The sequence below is a fragment of the Notothenia coriiceps genome, unplaced genomic scaffold (assembly GCF_000735185.1).
Source record: "Notothenia coriiceps isolate Sejong01 unplaced genomic scaffold, NC01 NC01_scaffold00022621, whole genome shotgun sequence".
NCBI lineage: Eukaryota > Metazoa > Chordata > Actinopteri > Perciformes > Nototheniidae > Notothenia > Notothenia coriiceps.
In genome coordinates this window covers 17251-33304 of record NW_011355322.1, presented here as the reverse complement: position 1 = coordinate 33304, position 16054 = coordinate 17251, and the positions used below count along the sequence as shown (strand labels likewise).

The following is a 16054-nucleotide window of genomic DNA, read 5'->3' as shown; positions in this document are numbered from 1 at the left end:
GTTCACTTAACACTAACATTTACAGCATTGTAAAGCGCAACTATTTGCAAAATTCTGAGATATTAAGCTACAACCAGCTTTGCATTTGGTTTCTGAATCCGTGGAGCTCACCTGTCCTTAGCCACACCCACATGACGCACCTGACCCAGAGAAGGAAGCAAAGGCACACCCTTGCATACATTAGTAGTAGACATGATAGCGCAGACCTAATGGGGAAATAATCTTGACACTTTAACCAGAGTCATGGACAGCAAATACTCTTTGTTCGCTGTTGTCTTGCTGTCTTACATTTCGAGGATTGAAAACAAAGGTAAGATACAGCTTTAGTCCTTCGATGGAGCAGAAATAGGGTGTGTTTTTCTTCTTTTGTAAACCGAGACAACGATGGTTGGATGGTTTTGATGTGGTTGTTTTTCCATTGAACTTGTTTGTAGTCTACAGAAGAGTTTCATTGTGTATGCTTAGCTGCTTTTTTGTTTTGAATCGACATGAAGAAACCTAAAAACACAGTACTATTTCACAATTCATTGTTTTTTGTATGTGGTTTAATTATAGTATCAGTGCAATGCGTCCTGAGAAGAAATATCCTGACTCAACCACTCTCACAGTATTAACAGTTTTTCATCTATTCATCTTTCTTCCAGACATATTCGATGGGCTTTCCAAGTACTCCATTGTAAATCCTCAAGTGATTCAAAGATTGACAAGGAGCATCAGCAAACCAAAACAGTCACAAGAGGTAGGTACTGTAAACAACCCTGATTCATTATATCAACTGAACATTAAAGTAGTTTGATATGAAAATTAAGAATACTTCCTTGTTCTTTCCCATTTTAGAAAAATGGAGAAGAGGCAATATCATATGCACTTAACATTAACAACAGGAAGCACCTCCTTCATCTAAAAAAGAACAGGTAGGCTATGCATAGAGATTTTTTTCGGCTACAAACGATTGTCTCCGCCCCTAACCTCAACAATTTGTTGTGAAATGTGCAAACAAAATAGAAATATTTGAGTGTTCTCACAAGCAACCTCAAATTTGATCAGATCTAATATTCAGGTCTGGTTAAGACAACAGAGAAGATGATGGGTCTATACTCACACCACTAACACGTTCTTTATATACTAAAGTGTGTATGTTTTTGAGATGTTTGTGGTCTGGTTGTTCAAGGCTGATATTTGCAGAATGCATTTTTATTTTATGTATCGTTTGTTGAGTTGTCTGCTCCTGATGCAGCCACTTTCTTTCTCCAAAACAAATGTCGCCCATTGGAGACAGTAAAGTAACCTTAGACCTTGTTATGCTTCAGATTAAATATCTTGTGTATTTTCTTCCTCCTCTTGTCAGAGACTTTTTACACCCAAACTTTGTTCAATTTTCACGTGATGCAACTGGTAACCCTGAATCATCCCATCCAAAACAGCATGTAAGTTGACACTTGCTCATTCTGTTTTCCTTGTTTGAACTTCAATTCTTGAACCATGTTTTTCTTTTTTTCCCCAGGTACACTGCTATTACCACGGAGAGGTGGAGGGATATGAGGATTCATTGGTAGCGCTCAGCACATGCTCTGGCCTCAGGTTGGAAAATCCCTCTTGCTGTTTTTAGTTCCTACTTTGAGATAGAGAAAGGGCTCTGATTTGACGTTGATTGTCTTTCAGTGAAAACATATCATAATTATGTTATTTATTTTCAAAATTATTGATCGATAGCAATAAAGTAACTGTTATTGACCTTTTGAACCTCAATAATTTGTACATGTCTCTTTTCTGACTTTTACTTTGATTATGTGGAAGTGTATTTGGGTGATTTGTTTGAATCAGTCCAATTTCATCAAATCTATCTGAGTCTCTCTTTTCCAAAGTTAGTTTTCCAGGTAATACTACGTTTTTAAATGCATTGCCACAATCCGGCTCTGACACAGAGTGAGATGTGTACCTACAGTTGTGTCTACTGTGCACTTCATCTATATTTCTCTGTAGGGGTGTGATCATTCTTGGAAATGAGACCTATGGGGTTGAACCTGTGCCACAGTCGACAACCAATGAGCACATTCTGTACCTGCTGGATGACTCTCAGGTCGAGCCCACCACTTGTGGGGTCGTCAGTGAGGCTTCATCAACGCAAAGCCATGAACCCTTTGAGCCTGGCCAATCGCTCACTTCACTGCTGCGGGTTAGGATGCTCTACAAATTCACCTGAACTTATATCTAAAGTGTAAACAGGACTTGAAATTGAAAGTGTGTCTAAATGTGTGCTTCACCTTCTTGACTGTTTGTTGTTTAAACAGAGGAAGCGCAATTTACCTCAAACCAGTTACGTGGAGCTTGTGCTAGTTGTCGATAATCTCAGGGTGAGTGTGTATTTTTTTGTCTTCACTTTTATGTAAGTAATTGCTAATTAGCTACAACATGACTTTGTCGCTATGCTTTTCCAATGCTGGAGATAATAAGAGCAGAATATTATCTACAATAATTATCTTTCATATTTGTATTTACAGTATATTTATAAGAAGAAAAACGATACAGCGGTACGAGAGGAAATGGTGGAAATGGCTAATCTACTGGATGCGGTGAGATGTTGAGTTGTTTGCAAAAGAAAGAACGCTTAATTATTGAATAAGTTCGAGGGTTGTGCTATGCTTTATATTTGTAATTTTTGTTTTATTCTAGTATTACAAGAAGCTGAATATCCGTGTGGTGCTGGTGGGCCTGGAGATTTTTAAGGACACAAATCCCTTTGACGTGGAGACAGGCTCTGCAGGAGCTGTGTTGGGAAAGTTTGTCAAGTGGAGGAAGACAACGCTATTACCAAAGATCAGGCATGACATTGGACAACTTATTATGTAAGTGACATGTGTTTTCTGGCTTTTTTTTACTTATATGATGACGGCATATTACATGAAGAGTAAAGTTTGTGATCTATCTCTTGGTCCCCTTCAGTGGTAGGCCCAAGACATATGGAAACGTAGTGGGTATGGCCTTCGTGGGCACAGTCTGCTCCACAGCAACTTCTGGAGGAATCAACGTGGTTAGTTCAACTCCCTTTTAACTTTTAACACCATACAGAAACAGATACCTTCTGTATTATTCATGGGTTGTTCTTTAAGTGCAGCTCTAAATAACAAAGGAGTCAAACAGGTTAGACTTGAACAGTCTTGCTAAACACAATGACAAGGCAACTTTATTTGGCTGACTGAATACCGTAAAAAGTTTTGCATTGTGATGCCTTACAGTGTTTAAATATTCTTAAAAATCACACTAGAAGGAGGGATTATTATTCAACTATTTTGAATGCCACTTGAATGAGAATTTACTTTTAAGAGTGACATTTAGCATTATGCCATTTAAAATGTTGAAATATGAATTATATTTACTTCCTGATTAACAAAAAATAGAATATTTTTGTTTTTACATCTGGTGCTTTCTTTTTCCTTTTTTTTCTTTATTTAATTATTCCAAATAATATCCAATTCATGAAGTTTACACTTTTGAAAGATTCCCTAATGCAAGATCTACAATACAGTATCTTGATTCAACAATTGATAACTTAATTGAATAACCTGAAATGTTTCCCTACACTCTGACCTAAAAATACACTCATATCTCTTTTACTTTGTTTTGCACTGGGTGCTTTCTCAGTTCAATCACAACAATTTGCCTGCTGCCTCCGCTGTGGTGGCTCATGAGATGGGCCATAACCTGGGCATGAACCACGACAGAGCAGGCTGCTCCTGCGATACAAAAGGCTGCATCATGGGGGCCGCTACTGGGTAACACAACTCTCACAAAATATTTATTAACTCCTTGACATGAAATTAAACAACAAGTAGTTGAAATAATATGGTGTAATCTGAGTGCTTTACATAGACAGTGTATCTACCCTTAAATTAAGAAGTGTTTTTTGTGGTGTGAAAACTAGCAGATGGCTGTCTTTATGTTTTCTATTAGGATAAATGTATAAGGTCTATGTTTTTACTGTAAAGGACTTGATCCTTCCATATAATGGAGTATAAGAAGCAAATGTATGACCTTTTTAATGCACTTTCAAGGATGGAGATCATGAAGCCTAATATGATTTCACAATATGCACACTTTATGCTGACATTTTTTTTTTATGGTGTGTTTGAGCTGTGCTGTGTGATTTTTTTTCTGTTTTTGTTTGTTTATTTGACTGTACATCACTTTGGCCTGGAGGTTTTAAAGTGCTTTATAAATAAAGCTGTATTGTATTGTGAGGCCTGTCCAATTGGATTTGTACATTAATGGTTTATCCTTCCAACCTATAGTGGTTCCCCGATGTTCAGCAGCTGCAGTGGAGAAGACTTTGAGAAGCTGATCCTTCGTGGAGGCGGCACGTGTTTGAAAAACCAGCCCTCCCCATCAGATGTGGTCGGTGTCGCTGTGTGTGGCAATGGCCGGCTTGACAAAGGAGAGGAATGTGACTGTGGCACAGCAGAGGTAAAGTCCTGCTGCTAAAGATTCTCACACACACACAAAAAGTTACAAATCAGTTTATGTACAGATTCATATCTTTAACATGTAACACTAACACATTTCTAGTGTCAGCTTTACAGATTATAAATACACGTTATGTAACAACCTCATTAAAATACATATTTTAGTACGATTTTAAACTTTAAATGTGGTGGTGACCAAAGTTCTCTCCGTTTTCATATCATACAGGAATGTGACAATAAATGCTGTAACCCTGCCACCTGCAAACTCAACTCGGGGGCTGCCTGTGCTCAGGGGCTCTGCTGCGACAACTGTCAGGTCAGTCTTTAGTTGGACTTGAGGAGTTATTTAGCTTATGACTTTAAGGAAAATAGGCAATTAACAGCTCCTCGGACAAAACGTTCTTTGTACTTTTAAAAGAAAGAAAGGTGTGTCTTTCATATTGCTGTATGTGATTGGATTTGTTTTAGATCAGAGTTGCTGGAACGCCATGCAGAGGGTCTGTTAACACCTGTGATCTTTCTGAATACTGTGATGGCAAGACTCCGCTCTGCCCAGAGGACTTCTATCTCATGGACAGCCTGCCCTGTGAATACAGTGGAGCTTCAGCGTACTGCTTTGAAGGCCGATGCCAGACGTATGATTTCCAGTGCAAACATCTCTTTGCGCCAGGTATATTCAATAATGCTATATACGAAGTCTGTTTCATTTAGTTGAACTCTATAAGATATCAGGTTTGTGTAGTCATGATCATGGATATGTTTTCTCTTTTTGGCAGATCCAGCAACAAAGGCAGACGATGTTTGTTTTAAGACTATTAATATGAGGGGAGATAGATTTGGGAACTGTGGAAACGGCGCTAAATGTAGTTTAGCGTAAGTACAAGATTTTTTATAATTGAATGATTGATGATTCACTATGGATACATACAGCATAAAGAAAACGGAATTTAATTGTATGACTGTTTTCTTGAACCTGCTCTGCAGACATTCCATGTGTGGAAAGTTGCAGTGTGTCAACGTGGACCTCAGCACCATCCCTTTTGGTGCCACAGTCAGTATTGAGGACATTAAAGAATCAAAGTGTATTAATGCCGACTTCAACCTCGGCACTGATGTGCTAGATCCGGCCTACGTTAACTCTGGCAGCCCTTGTGAGGAAGGAAAGGTAAACAGACAAGCTATTTTAAGAAGTGTTCACGCCAAGGTAGGAATGTGACCAGGAACAAATGTGATTTTGTTCCAGTACAGAAAAGTAATGTGGGAGTGGACACAATGATGCCAAGTGATTCAATTTGGTGCACCAATACATTATAATTAGTATTCTTTCTCTTAGACCTGCATGGACTTTAAGTGTCAAAATGCCTCTAATCTGAGGCCCGACTTGGACTGTGATGCCCAGACCACCTGCAACGGCCAAGGGGTGAGGCAGCATTTAAAAATAAAAAATAAAATTCAAAGCCCATAATAACAGGTCTGACTCGGCTGTTATATTGTTTTCTCCAGGTGTGTAATGACCAAGGGCACTGCCACTGTAAAAATGGGTGGGCCCCGCCTAAATGTGACAGATCCGGGCGAGGTGGCAGCATAGATAGCGGCCCTGCTCAGATAGGTGAGTTTATATCATCAGTCTGTACACACAAATTCAAAGGCACTATGCAGTTCCCCTAACCTGCCGCCAGTTCGCTCTGGTCATTCTCACAACAACTTCCCTCAGTCCCTCACTCGAGCCTCAAAGTCCAAGGTGACAAAGGTTTTTGCGGCACCCAGGCCACCATCAAGTTTTAAATCAATTTTACAGACCCTTAAATTCAGCAGCCCCAATAGCTTTTGTCAAGTTCCCTCTTAACTTATTTCCAATGTATACTGCTTTTTCATTTGATGTACTGTAGATACGTATCTGATATTCTTACCTTTTTTTCTTTTAGGAAGGTATTAAATCATGAAATATTCCTTTCCAAGCAAATTTTATGTATTTAACTACTTGTATTGAGGCAAATATTCACCAATCTCCACTTTTGTTGAACTCCTAATGTTTTAAAATGTCCTATATAAAAGCGCTAATATGACTTGGCTTTACTTAAATGCCACATTCCAAATTGGGGCAACATTTGGAAGTCATCTTTAAGTTATTTAAAGCATCACCTGATACACAGTAATCTAATACAGTAGTCCTTTAATAGGCTTCATATTACTCATATATTAATCATTCTGTCTTCTGTCTGCATGACTCTGTGGTTCCTTATTACGTGTGTTGTCATGTCGCTCAGATTTGAGTTTGTTTTGGTTTTTGAACATTTAAATAATATTGAAATGTCATCATTATCTGTCATTAGAAATAAGACACAGTGTTCATTCATTGTCATCACTTCTGATGCTGTGATGCTACTCATAATGAACTACAAAGAGTCAGATATTTAAGCTGTTATACTGGCCTTAGATGTAAATGATACATCTAAGCTGTTGTTTTTGCACCCATCCTCTACTCTTAGGTATTAATATAAGTGGTGTCTATCATATTCTTGTAGTGTCATGTTTGGGGGGGGGGGAAATGTCCTGCTAAGACGAAAAATAGCTGATGTTATCTGTTAGGAATACATGTTGACTATTTGGTGTAACTAAATACACTGTTCTAATTGTTATTATGACCTTTCCCACCTCAGACCACTCCCTCCGAGACGGCCTGTTGATCTTCTTCCTGTTGGTCGTTCCTCTTCTGGTTCTTCTGGTTCTGGTGCTGCTCTACTTCTTCAGGAGGGACTCCCTGGACCGGTGTCTTAACAGAGGCAAAAAGTAAACATCAGCTCACATAAAGATGGATATTTTAAAGTCTACAGTTGCAAAGGTTTATATCTTGCTGAATATATTTGTGCTTCTCATAAATGTTTTGCTTTCTTAGATCACGTGATGCTCAAAATGGAAATGGGCAGGCAAACGGAAATGTTCCCACAAGTGCCGCGACACAGCCTCAAGTACAAGCTCCTCCTGTGGGGGTAAATATTTGTTCTTTTTCTTGATCATCATCACTGTAGGGAAAGCAGTGCATTGTTAATTCAACAGCTGAAAATGTGTGCAAAATAAAAAAGAGACACGTTTATCAAAATAAACAGATGTCTAAATGTATATACTTTTTGGTGAAAGATTTATAGAGAATTGGTGATTTATATATGGGAGAAAAATATACTTTTAATTGGAACAAACTCCTCTTTGGACTTCTGAATTTAACATCCACACATATATAAAAAGAATGCTGATGAAAACATATAATAGAAAGACTCATCTACACCAGGCTTGAGGAATTAGAATTTGAGGAATTAGAATTTGTGGAAGTTAGGGAGAAGTGGAAATGTACATTGTCATGAAAATCTATTCCTTCATTAAAATACATTTATCATTTATATCTCAAATTAAAAACATACAGTTCTATTTTTGTGTTGTGTAATTAGATTGAAGAACTTTGAAAAGACGGGTTATGCTGTAAAAGTAAAACAACGATGACCGTGGTTACTGCAGACTTGATCCAGAAAAGGAAACAAATGTCAGAAACAAAAGAGGTGAATGTTTTGGTTTCAGAAGTTCGGATTTTAAGTAATTTTTTCTTCTAATTCCAGCCTGGACAACCATCAGAAACCTCACTTCCAATTTCTGGGTAAGAACATTTTTATTTCAATATTGCCTTCATACACAGGTTGCTATTAGAGCTTTTTATTCAAAGGAACGCCTGTATAACCGGTCTAACAGAATTGTCACACAACTTGTTAGTTTTAGGTACGGAGAACTGGATTATTGGAATGACAACTCAAGCTCTGCCACTGCCAAAACCCCAGCTCCCAGACAGGGCCCCGGAGTCCCCAGACCAGCCCCACCCAGGCCACCACCCCCAAGTTGATCTGCTTTTTATACTACATAGTTTTAAATTGTATTGTGAATGTATGGAGTTTACCATGGCTCGACACTGTATGAAAAGACATTTTAAGAACAAGATTCATTTTGACTTGCACCTATTTTAAGTTTGACTGTAATACTTTGGTGGTAGATGAGGCTTGCAGACAAGTTAATATATATTGGAATATGTCTTTTACAATATTTTTAAATATATCACTAAACATTTTGTATTTTATATTGGATATGTATTAAAATATTATAAAGATGTTGTGAATGTTAACCAAATAAAGAAATCTATCAGGGCATTGCTTCTCCTTGATTTGCACGTGTTGACAGTTAAGACACTTAGCTATGTGCTCTCTCAGAATAAAGAATGACTTAAACCAACAATCATGCTTTTTGGCATGAATCACCTGCACAATGCTTTTCCAATGAGCTGGTTTGAAATTATTCATTTTTTAAACTGAGATCTGACAGTCATTGAACTAGTGCTTCTGAATATTTTTTCACCTGTGACCCTTAAGTCATTTTCTGCCTACCCCTAACCATAGCCTCAGTATGGACATGAATTGTTAGAAGCACAGTCAAAGGGACTGTCCTTCTTGTTTCATTTGAAGGCTTTTTAAAAAGTGAAAAATATTTATTTCAAGACGAGAAAAAGCAAACATTTTGTTTAAGAAGCATAGAGGGTTTTTTTTTCTACAAAATGTAAATTACCTAACTTCTCAATATATGCAAATATTTATTTCAATCACATGACCACACTTTCCATCTAGTACACCTGTAAATTAGCCTAATTAAATGTTAACACATAACCTCAATTAAGCAGAACTTTCTCCCTTTGCCTTTTATTTTGAAAGGATTTCGGCCCGAAACTTAGTGTTTTGAGGTCGAAGGATGCGGAAGTTAGCTGTCAACTGCAACCACCCATAGCCAAAACATATTTTAACATATATGCAAATATGTATTTATTTTGAGGTCGAAGGATGCGGAAGTTAGCTGTCAACTGCAACCACCCATAGCCACAACATATGCAAATATTTATTTCAATCACATGACCATACTTTCCATCTAGTACAACTGTACATTTGCCTAATTTAACATATAACTTCAATTAAGTAGAACTTGCTCCCTTTGCTTTTTATTTTGAAAGGGTTTTGGCCGGAAGTCACATGTTTACTAGTGTTTTGAGGTCGAAGGATGCGGAAGTTAGCTGTCAACTGCAACCACCCATAGCCACAACATGTACAAAATATGAACTTTAAGGCGGCAGTCCGGTAGCTCATGGCAGCGGAGGAAGCCGGAGGTTTGTCCCGGACTCCGGCCTGCCTGTGTGTCCTCTGCGGGCTCCCTGCTGCCGGGAAGTCCTCTCTGGCCGGCAGAGTCCTCCGCTCCGCTGCACAGCGCGGCTGGAGAGCCAGCGTTGTGCCGTATGATGACCTGATCCCCGAGCAAGCGTTTCAGACCAGAGGGGAGGAAGACGGTGTCAAACTGCAAGAAGTAATAAAGATGGATAAGCTTCATTGGTCCCATCTCATATAACCCCCCCAAAAAACCCATGTAAAGTGCCATGTAATGACACTGTTTCCAGAACTAGTAGAGTAGTATTCTTGTATTACAAGAAGAATACGTTTATTAACGATTTCAAGGGTACGATAGTAGATTACACGGAAAAAGAGTAAAAAAGGCAACATTTTTGCTGGTTTGTTTTACATTCAACAGGAACTTTGGGTTTCGAATTGTTTGACAACTCAGGCTCTGACATTGTATCGACCAAACGCTTACTAAGACACATGTAGTCACTGAAAAGTATGATAGGTATTTTCATCCTTTGGGTTTTAGTTTTGTCCATAATGCATTGTGCCATTATTACAATACAATTTCATATTTCCAGCATGCATTAAAAAGGTGTCATTGATTGACTCTTTCCCTCTCTTTAGCACACTGAATGGAAGGTACACAGACAGGCAGTTTTGCAGTGCATCGAGCAGTTCTTGGAGAAGCCTGGAGTTTTGGCAGAGCTTCCGAGCAGCTGTCAGATCAACAGGGCAGCATGGGATCAATGCATCCTCCCTCTGATACAGCCTGGAGCTGAGGACCGCTCACAGGCTGACCGGGCACCACTCCTCTTTCTACTGGATGACAACTTCTACTATCCAAGCATGAGATATGAAGTGTACCAACTTGCAAGAAAGTGTAAGCACTTTCTGTCTACAGCATAGACCGCTAAATGAACTGTCATGAAGGGCAACACTGGTAATTTTGCAAGATTTAGGCCATTTAATTAATTTGACAGACTGTTTGTTTTTTTTAGATTCGCTGGGTTTCTGCCAGGTGTATCTGCAGTGTGATCTGGAGTCCTGCATCAGCAGAAACCAGAGCAGGTCTAAACCCATTCCCACTGAAGTGATATTGGACATGGTGAAGCGCCTGGAGTCTCCAAATCCACAGAAGAACTCATGGGAGACTAACAGCATTTCACTCAACACCACAGACGATTTTTCCGAATGTGACATGTAAGACGGCCGAGTTATTACCACCAATTACTGTATTTCAAAAACATAAATAAGTATTCATTTGTTGCCATTTCTTTCCCTGTCTGGCTTGTGCTCAGGCAGAGGGTGGTGGAGTTGATCTCCTCTGCCCTGAGCAACCCACTGAGCCCGGCTGAAGACAACACAGAACAACAGGTACGTCATCGTAATAATGAAAGCAAATGATGCCACTTTACATGCGTTTGTGTTGCAGTAAGGGCTGAACAATTAATCAAAATGGTGCAGAATAGCCAGTAGTTGCAAGTTTCAAAAAGCAGGACTTTATTTGTTAAATGCATGTTTACCAAGAAAACTTTTCAATCAAGTGGTTTCATGCTCTTACAGATTATAATCTACAGATTTAAGAAAACGTCTTCCCTCCTACCATGATCATAAAGTTTGACAAAGAAATGAGAATAATGTTAAAATCATCTGTCAGTATATTCGCCTTAAGAGTTCAGCTCTTTTTGTGGTCTCATGCTGTTCAGGAGGCAGACCGCCTGAAGTGTGCCTCTAGTGTTGTCCATCAGACTGACCAGGCCTGTCGACGCCGTATATCTGAAGCCATGAGGACTGCCAGAGGTCAGTTGTGTGTGAGCCTCATCATTAATACCACACATTTCAAATAGTTTGTCAATTGGAGCAAATTGTCGTGGTTTCCTTCCTTGTTTTCTATCAAGCCACTCGACGCCTTAAACAGACATTTCTGACTCGTTTGTCTTTCCTTTATATTTGTGTTACTTACAGTTGATGAGTTGCTTGGCCTCCGATGGTTTGGATGATATTATGCAATGGGTTTGCTCAAAATAAAATAACACACTTTTACACATGTAACTTTACAATAGTCAAAACAAGAGGCAAAACTCAAATAAAATAACAAACAACTTAGGTATTGTTTTTTGATTTCTTTCTTTGTTAAAGCTTATATAACTTCATAACTTAAAGGGTAATTGAACGGTTAAAAACGGTGCCTCGACGGTGTCTTTCCGCCCATCACTGTCACTTTAGAGGAGGCGCCGTGGGAATTGTAGTCTTTTATACTCTGGTTGACTACAGACGTCACGATTAGGTGGCCTTTCTTATAAAAACAAAATACTGGCTCTAACACACATTGTTTTGATAATTGTGTCCCCTTAATTCCAGAGAATCAAGTCGCCCCTGAGCACATGAGGTCTTTGGCCGCTCAGCTGAACCAGTCTAAAGCAACGTTTCTTCACAACCTGCGGAGACAGTTTCTAGAGGAAGCGTCTTTCACCGAAGAAGAGGACATTGATGTGGAACGTGTGGTGGAAAGAGCAGTGGATGTTTTTGATCACGAGAAAAAGGAAATCCTGTTGAGAATCATAAATGAAAATAAATGATTTGAACTTGTTTGAATTTTCACAAAGGCAGATTTAATTGCTTCAAAAACACAAGTAAATGCAAGACACTGTAATTATTTCATGTTCATTAAATGTACTTTTGCTGGTGATTGAGGCACTAAGTCAAACAAAGAAAATGTATGCATTTTCAGAGTAAGTTATATATATTTTTTATTAATCTCCCTTCAAAGCCAATTTACACATCACTGGAATATGGGGTCAGTAAACAAATTCTATACTTACTTATGACTAAAGACATAAAAACCCATTGATCTCAGATGTTTACTGCCTGTTCATACAAAGATAATCACAAACAAACAAGTTACCCTGTCTTAACTTTAGACCATGATTCACACAATGAAAAAGCTATTCATTAAAATATAAATTATTATTACATCCCATTATATCATGGGAGTCACAGAGACCTCAACAGTGTCTTAACATCTACTATACACAGCAACTACAGTGAAATTAGACTTGTCCTAAAATGTGTTAGAAAAAACTACTAAATAAAAAAGATAAATATAAAATTGTTTTATGGGAATAAATAAGTAACAAGAAAAGGATATTGAAATCTATCTTCTGCAGTCTGTTAAATGAGCTGTAAATATCAGAACAGGAAGCAGAAACAAACGTGTGATTTGAACAGAACATTTGACAATTATTTGTTCAGTCGCACTTCAGTTTCTTTCAGTAAAATATATCCAGCCAGTTCAACTGAGGTGAAAACCTTGGTGTATAATTACTAATTAGATAAAAAGCACCTTGATGAATGGCAAACTGTGGCGAAGCTCATCATTTTTTATGTTAAACACTGTTGGTATTTCATAAATGTCTCATATATAACCGCCTATGTGTAAGGTAATTACTGCAGAGTAATGAGACAACATAATCTATCAAACACAAGCAGCTGCAATGGCACAGAAGGACAGTGGTCACAATGCCCTTTCTTATACTGGGAGACGTGTGGTGCAGTGGGTTGTGTTCAAACCCCACTGCAGTCAGCATGTCGTTGTGTCCCTGAGACACTTCACCCCAAATTGCTCCTGTGGGGATTGCCCACAGTATTGAGTATGTAAGTCACTTTGGATAAAGGCATCTAACAAGTGACATGTAATGTAATACTGACTGTAGGATGAGTTGAAAAGACAATTTAGAGAGCTTCAATATATGTTTTACTGTAAAACTGTTGCAAGATGTTACTGTTGGTATGTTCAAAACTAATATGAAAAGCTTAAAGCCATGTAGAACTGCAGTAAGGCAACAATAAATTTAGTATTAAAAAAAAGGGAATTTTAAAACTCTTCATAAGAAAACAAATTTAAAATGTAAATCAGTCACCTTGATGCAATACAATAAGTAAGGATTCAAGACTCCATTATGAAGGAATGCTAGGAATCACTTTTTATGTTGTCCACGGGCAAAATGGCATGAAAAGTCGTATTTGTCAGTGCACATGTGCCCACAGATGTTACACTGGAATGGGTGCTCGTAGCCATGGCAGCCCATGTGAATGGTGTAGAGGATATAATCCTGAAAGTGAATATCACAGTGCTCGCACTTATTTAACAGCAGTTGCTCGGATGTGGTTAGGGCAGGGGGAGGTGAGCTCGGCTGGCTGCTAACACTCGCAGTAAGAGTGTTCATGCTGTTGTCAAAGCCCAGGCCGGGAACAGGACTGTAACTCCTGCAGCCTGAGGTGGGAGATTCATTTTTAGGAGGTGAAGTCTGCACTTGATTTGAACACATCGCTATAGGTTCACTAGAGATCTGGTGAATGATGATGGGCTTCTCGTCTTTAAAGGACTCTCTGTCTGGGGATGCACGAGGATGGAGGTCTGCTAACTGGCCGGCAAGTGTAGACAACTGGTCCAGTGGGTTAGTAAAAGTGAAACCATTAGCACCTCTGTTGTGACGGTCATTCTCATCCAAGTTCTCACTGCTGTTCAAATTGTGATGGATCTTGTGAGAAAAGTTATTCAGATAATCTGATTTTGGCATCGCCATGGAGTGAGAGTTTAAGTTGATGAGTAGTCGCCTGGTGAAGCCCGGTGAGCCGGTCCTCTTCTGCAGGGAGGTCAGCATTCTCTTATTGGTGAACGGGGAGCGGACGGCCCTCGTTGGGAGGAGCTTGTGGCGGCGGCGGCGGTGGTGAGACAGGTTGCTGCGGTCACTACAGCAGAAGGCGCAGAGGTCACATTTGTACGGCTTCTCCCCTGTGTGCGAGCGCATGTGGGCTTCCAAGTGGCGCTCGTACGCTGAAGCAAACGGGCACAGCTGGCAGCGATGAGGCTTTTCTCCTAGGGAAGAAATTAAGAGCAAAAATAATGTGGTTATAATCAAACAAACTTTATTGTGAAAGAGTCAGCAGTTAGGTTCTAAGTATGAGTGTTTTATGTGTTCAGTACAAGAGATTGAACAGTAAAGGACTTGATGATTAGTGATGGGAATATTTAGGATTTGAGGTCAATGCAAACATTAAAAATGAATAGTTAGACGATCGTGTTGAAGTTTCGTTAACAGGGTAAGTGTGAATATTCTCACAAGTGACTAATACAAAATATGTCAGGAAGTAAAGAGCAGAGCCGATTAAATCAAAATGTAATTTCAGAAGAATTTCATTGCCATTTCTACATTGTAGCTTATGTGCATATGACAATAAAAGCTTTGAAATCTTGAAGAGACTCGCACAATGTTGCTGTTTTAAAATGTATTTTCCATCCTTTACTTATGCAGGGGACCTTCTGATTCAATCATACCTTATACAGCATTGTTCTTTTCACTAAAAAGGGTGTTCACCATGAATGATCTGTGATGCAGATAGATGTTTAGACATGGTGTTACCCTTATGAATGAATGCAATGTTAACACTGACCTGTGTGGATGCGGGTGTGCTCTATTAAACGAGCCATGCCTTTGTTTGCGTAGTTGCAATAGCTACACTTGTATTTCCCATCGATGGTCCTTTCTAGGCCGTCTATCTGAACTTCTGGCCCATCCTCGACAGGTAGGCTCACCTCCACCGAGGGAGGATCCAGACCGTTCTGCTCACTCCTGGGGGCAACTAAAACCAGACACACAATGACTTTAGTATTTTACCTTTAACAAAAATATCGGTTTATAATGAATTGTACTCAAATCCTACCTGCTTGAAAGGGCTGCTCTGACTCCTTTTCACCACAAACAGAGCCTGAGATCATGTTGACATGCTGAGTTTGTTGTGTCAGGTATTCTTGAAATTCCTTTACAAAATCCACAGGCTCGGTTTTTATCTCTTCCATCCTCCTTCTGTGTTGAACCTGGAATTACCCCAGAGGAATAGTGTAGAGCTCAGCAACTTGTACTGCTGATATCCTTCAGTAGGTAAGTGAAAAGACGTTAGCAGCCTATGTTGATTGTTAGCTCATAGCAACAACAATGCTAACATTGCCCAGCTGAGCTAGCTCGACCCTTTATCGTACTTTTCCTAATTATTAAAAACGATTATCTAACGCTATCCGTCACGCAGTTCTTATCCAACCTTTCAGCGTCAAAGTAACATTATCGCTAAGCAGAAAAAAAGGGGAAAAGTGGGCCCTGGATTGTTAACAGGTGAAAGCTTCCGTTTTAGCTGAAACGTCAGTTTTCCGTGTCCCCGGAAACGCATCTGCTGCCTTCATGTACTGTAGGTAAAACATTGTTTACATATTGACCTTTACAAAAGACGATCATATTATAAAATAAACTGTGGGATACATTTCTCAAATACCTTTTAGAATGTTTTGTTTTATCCGGGTTCCCACGAAGCTGGATTTCGTCCCATTCATGTATTCACTGT

General features: G+C 39.1%; 3 protein-coding genes across 3 annotated transcripts; 2 read left to right on the top strand and 1 right to left on the bottom strand.

Annotated features, from left to right (window-relative positions):
- Positions 1-172: 172 nt before the first annotated feature.
- Positions 173-8640, top strand: adam9b (ADAM metallopeptidase domain 9b). Its single transcript, XM_010781087.1, has 22 exons — positions 173-310; positions 645-739; positions 838-914; positions 1349-1427; positions 1505-1581; positions 1984-2176; positions 2292-2354; positions 2502-2573; positions 2674-2846; positions 2944-3031; positions 3643-3773; positions 4290-4461; positions 4687-4776; positions 4929-5130; positions 5237-5333; positions 5445-5625; positions 5794-5880; positions 5964-6069; positions 7121-7250; positions 7357-7450; positions 8069-8106; positions 8220-8640. The coding sequence occupies exons 1-22, from the start codon at positions 244-246 to the stop codon at positions 8344-8346; spliced, it is 2439 nt and encodes an 812-aa protein (XP_010779389.1). The 5' UTR covers positions 173-243; the 3' UTR covers positions 8347-8640.
- An 872-nt stretch (positions 8641-9512) lies between these two features.
- LOC104954038 (L-seryl-tRNA(Sec) kinase) lies at positions 9513-13276 on the top strand. Its single transcript, XM_010781086.1, has 6 exons — positions 9513-9842; positions 10283-10538; positions 10657-10858; positions 10957-11032; positions 11365-11458; positions 12020-13276. Exons 1-6 carry the CDS (start codon positions 9627-9629, stop codon positions 12235-12237), a joined length of 1062 nt encoding a protein of 353 aa, XP_010779388.1. The 5' UTR covers positions 9513-9626; the 3' UTR covers positions 12238-13276.
- Positions 13277-13286: 10 nt separating this feature from the next.
- On the bottom strand, positions 13287-15876 carry LOC104954037 (zinc finger protein Pegasus). Its single transcript, XM_010781085.1, has 3 exons — positions 15383-15876; positions 15113-15301; positions 13287-14537 (listed from the first exon to the last, which is right to left on the bottom strand). The coding sequence occupies exons 1-3, from the start codon at positions 15516-15518 to the stop codon at positions 13636-13638; spliced, it is 1227 nt and encodes a 408-aa protein (XP_010779387.1). The 5' UTR covers positions 15519-15876; the 3' UTR covers positions 13287-13635.
- Positions 15877-16054: the final 178 nt, after the last annotated feature.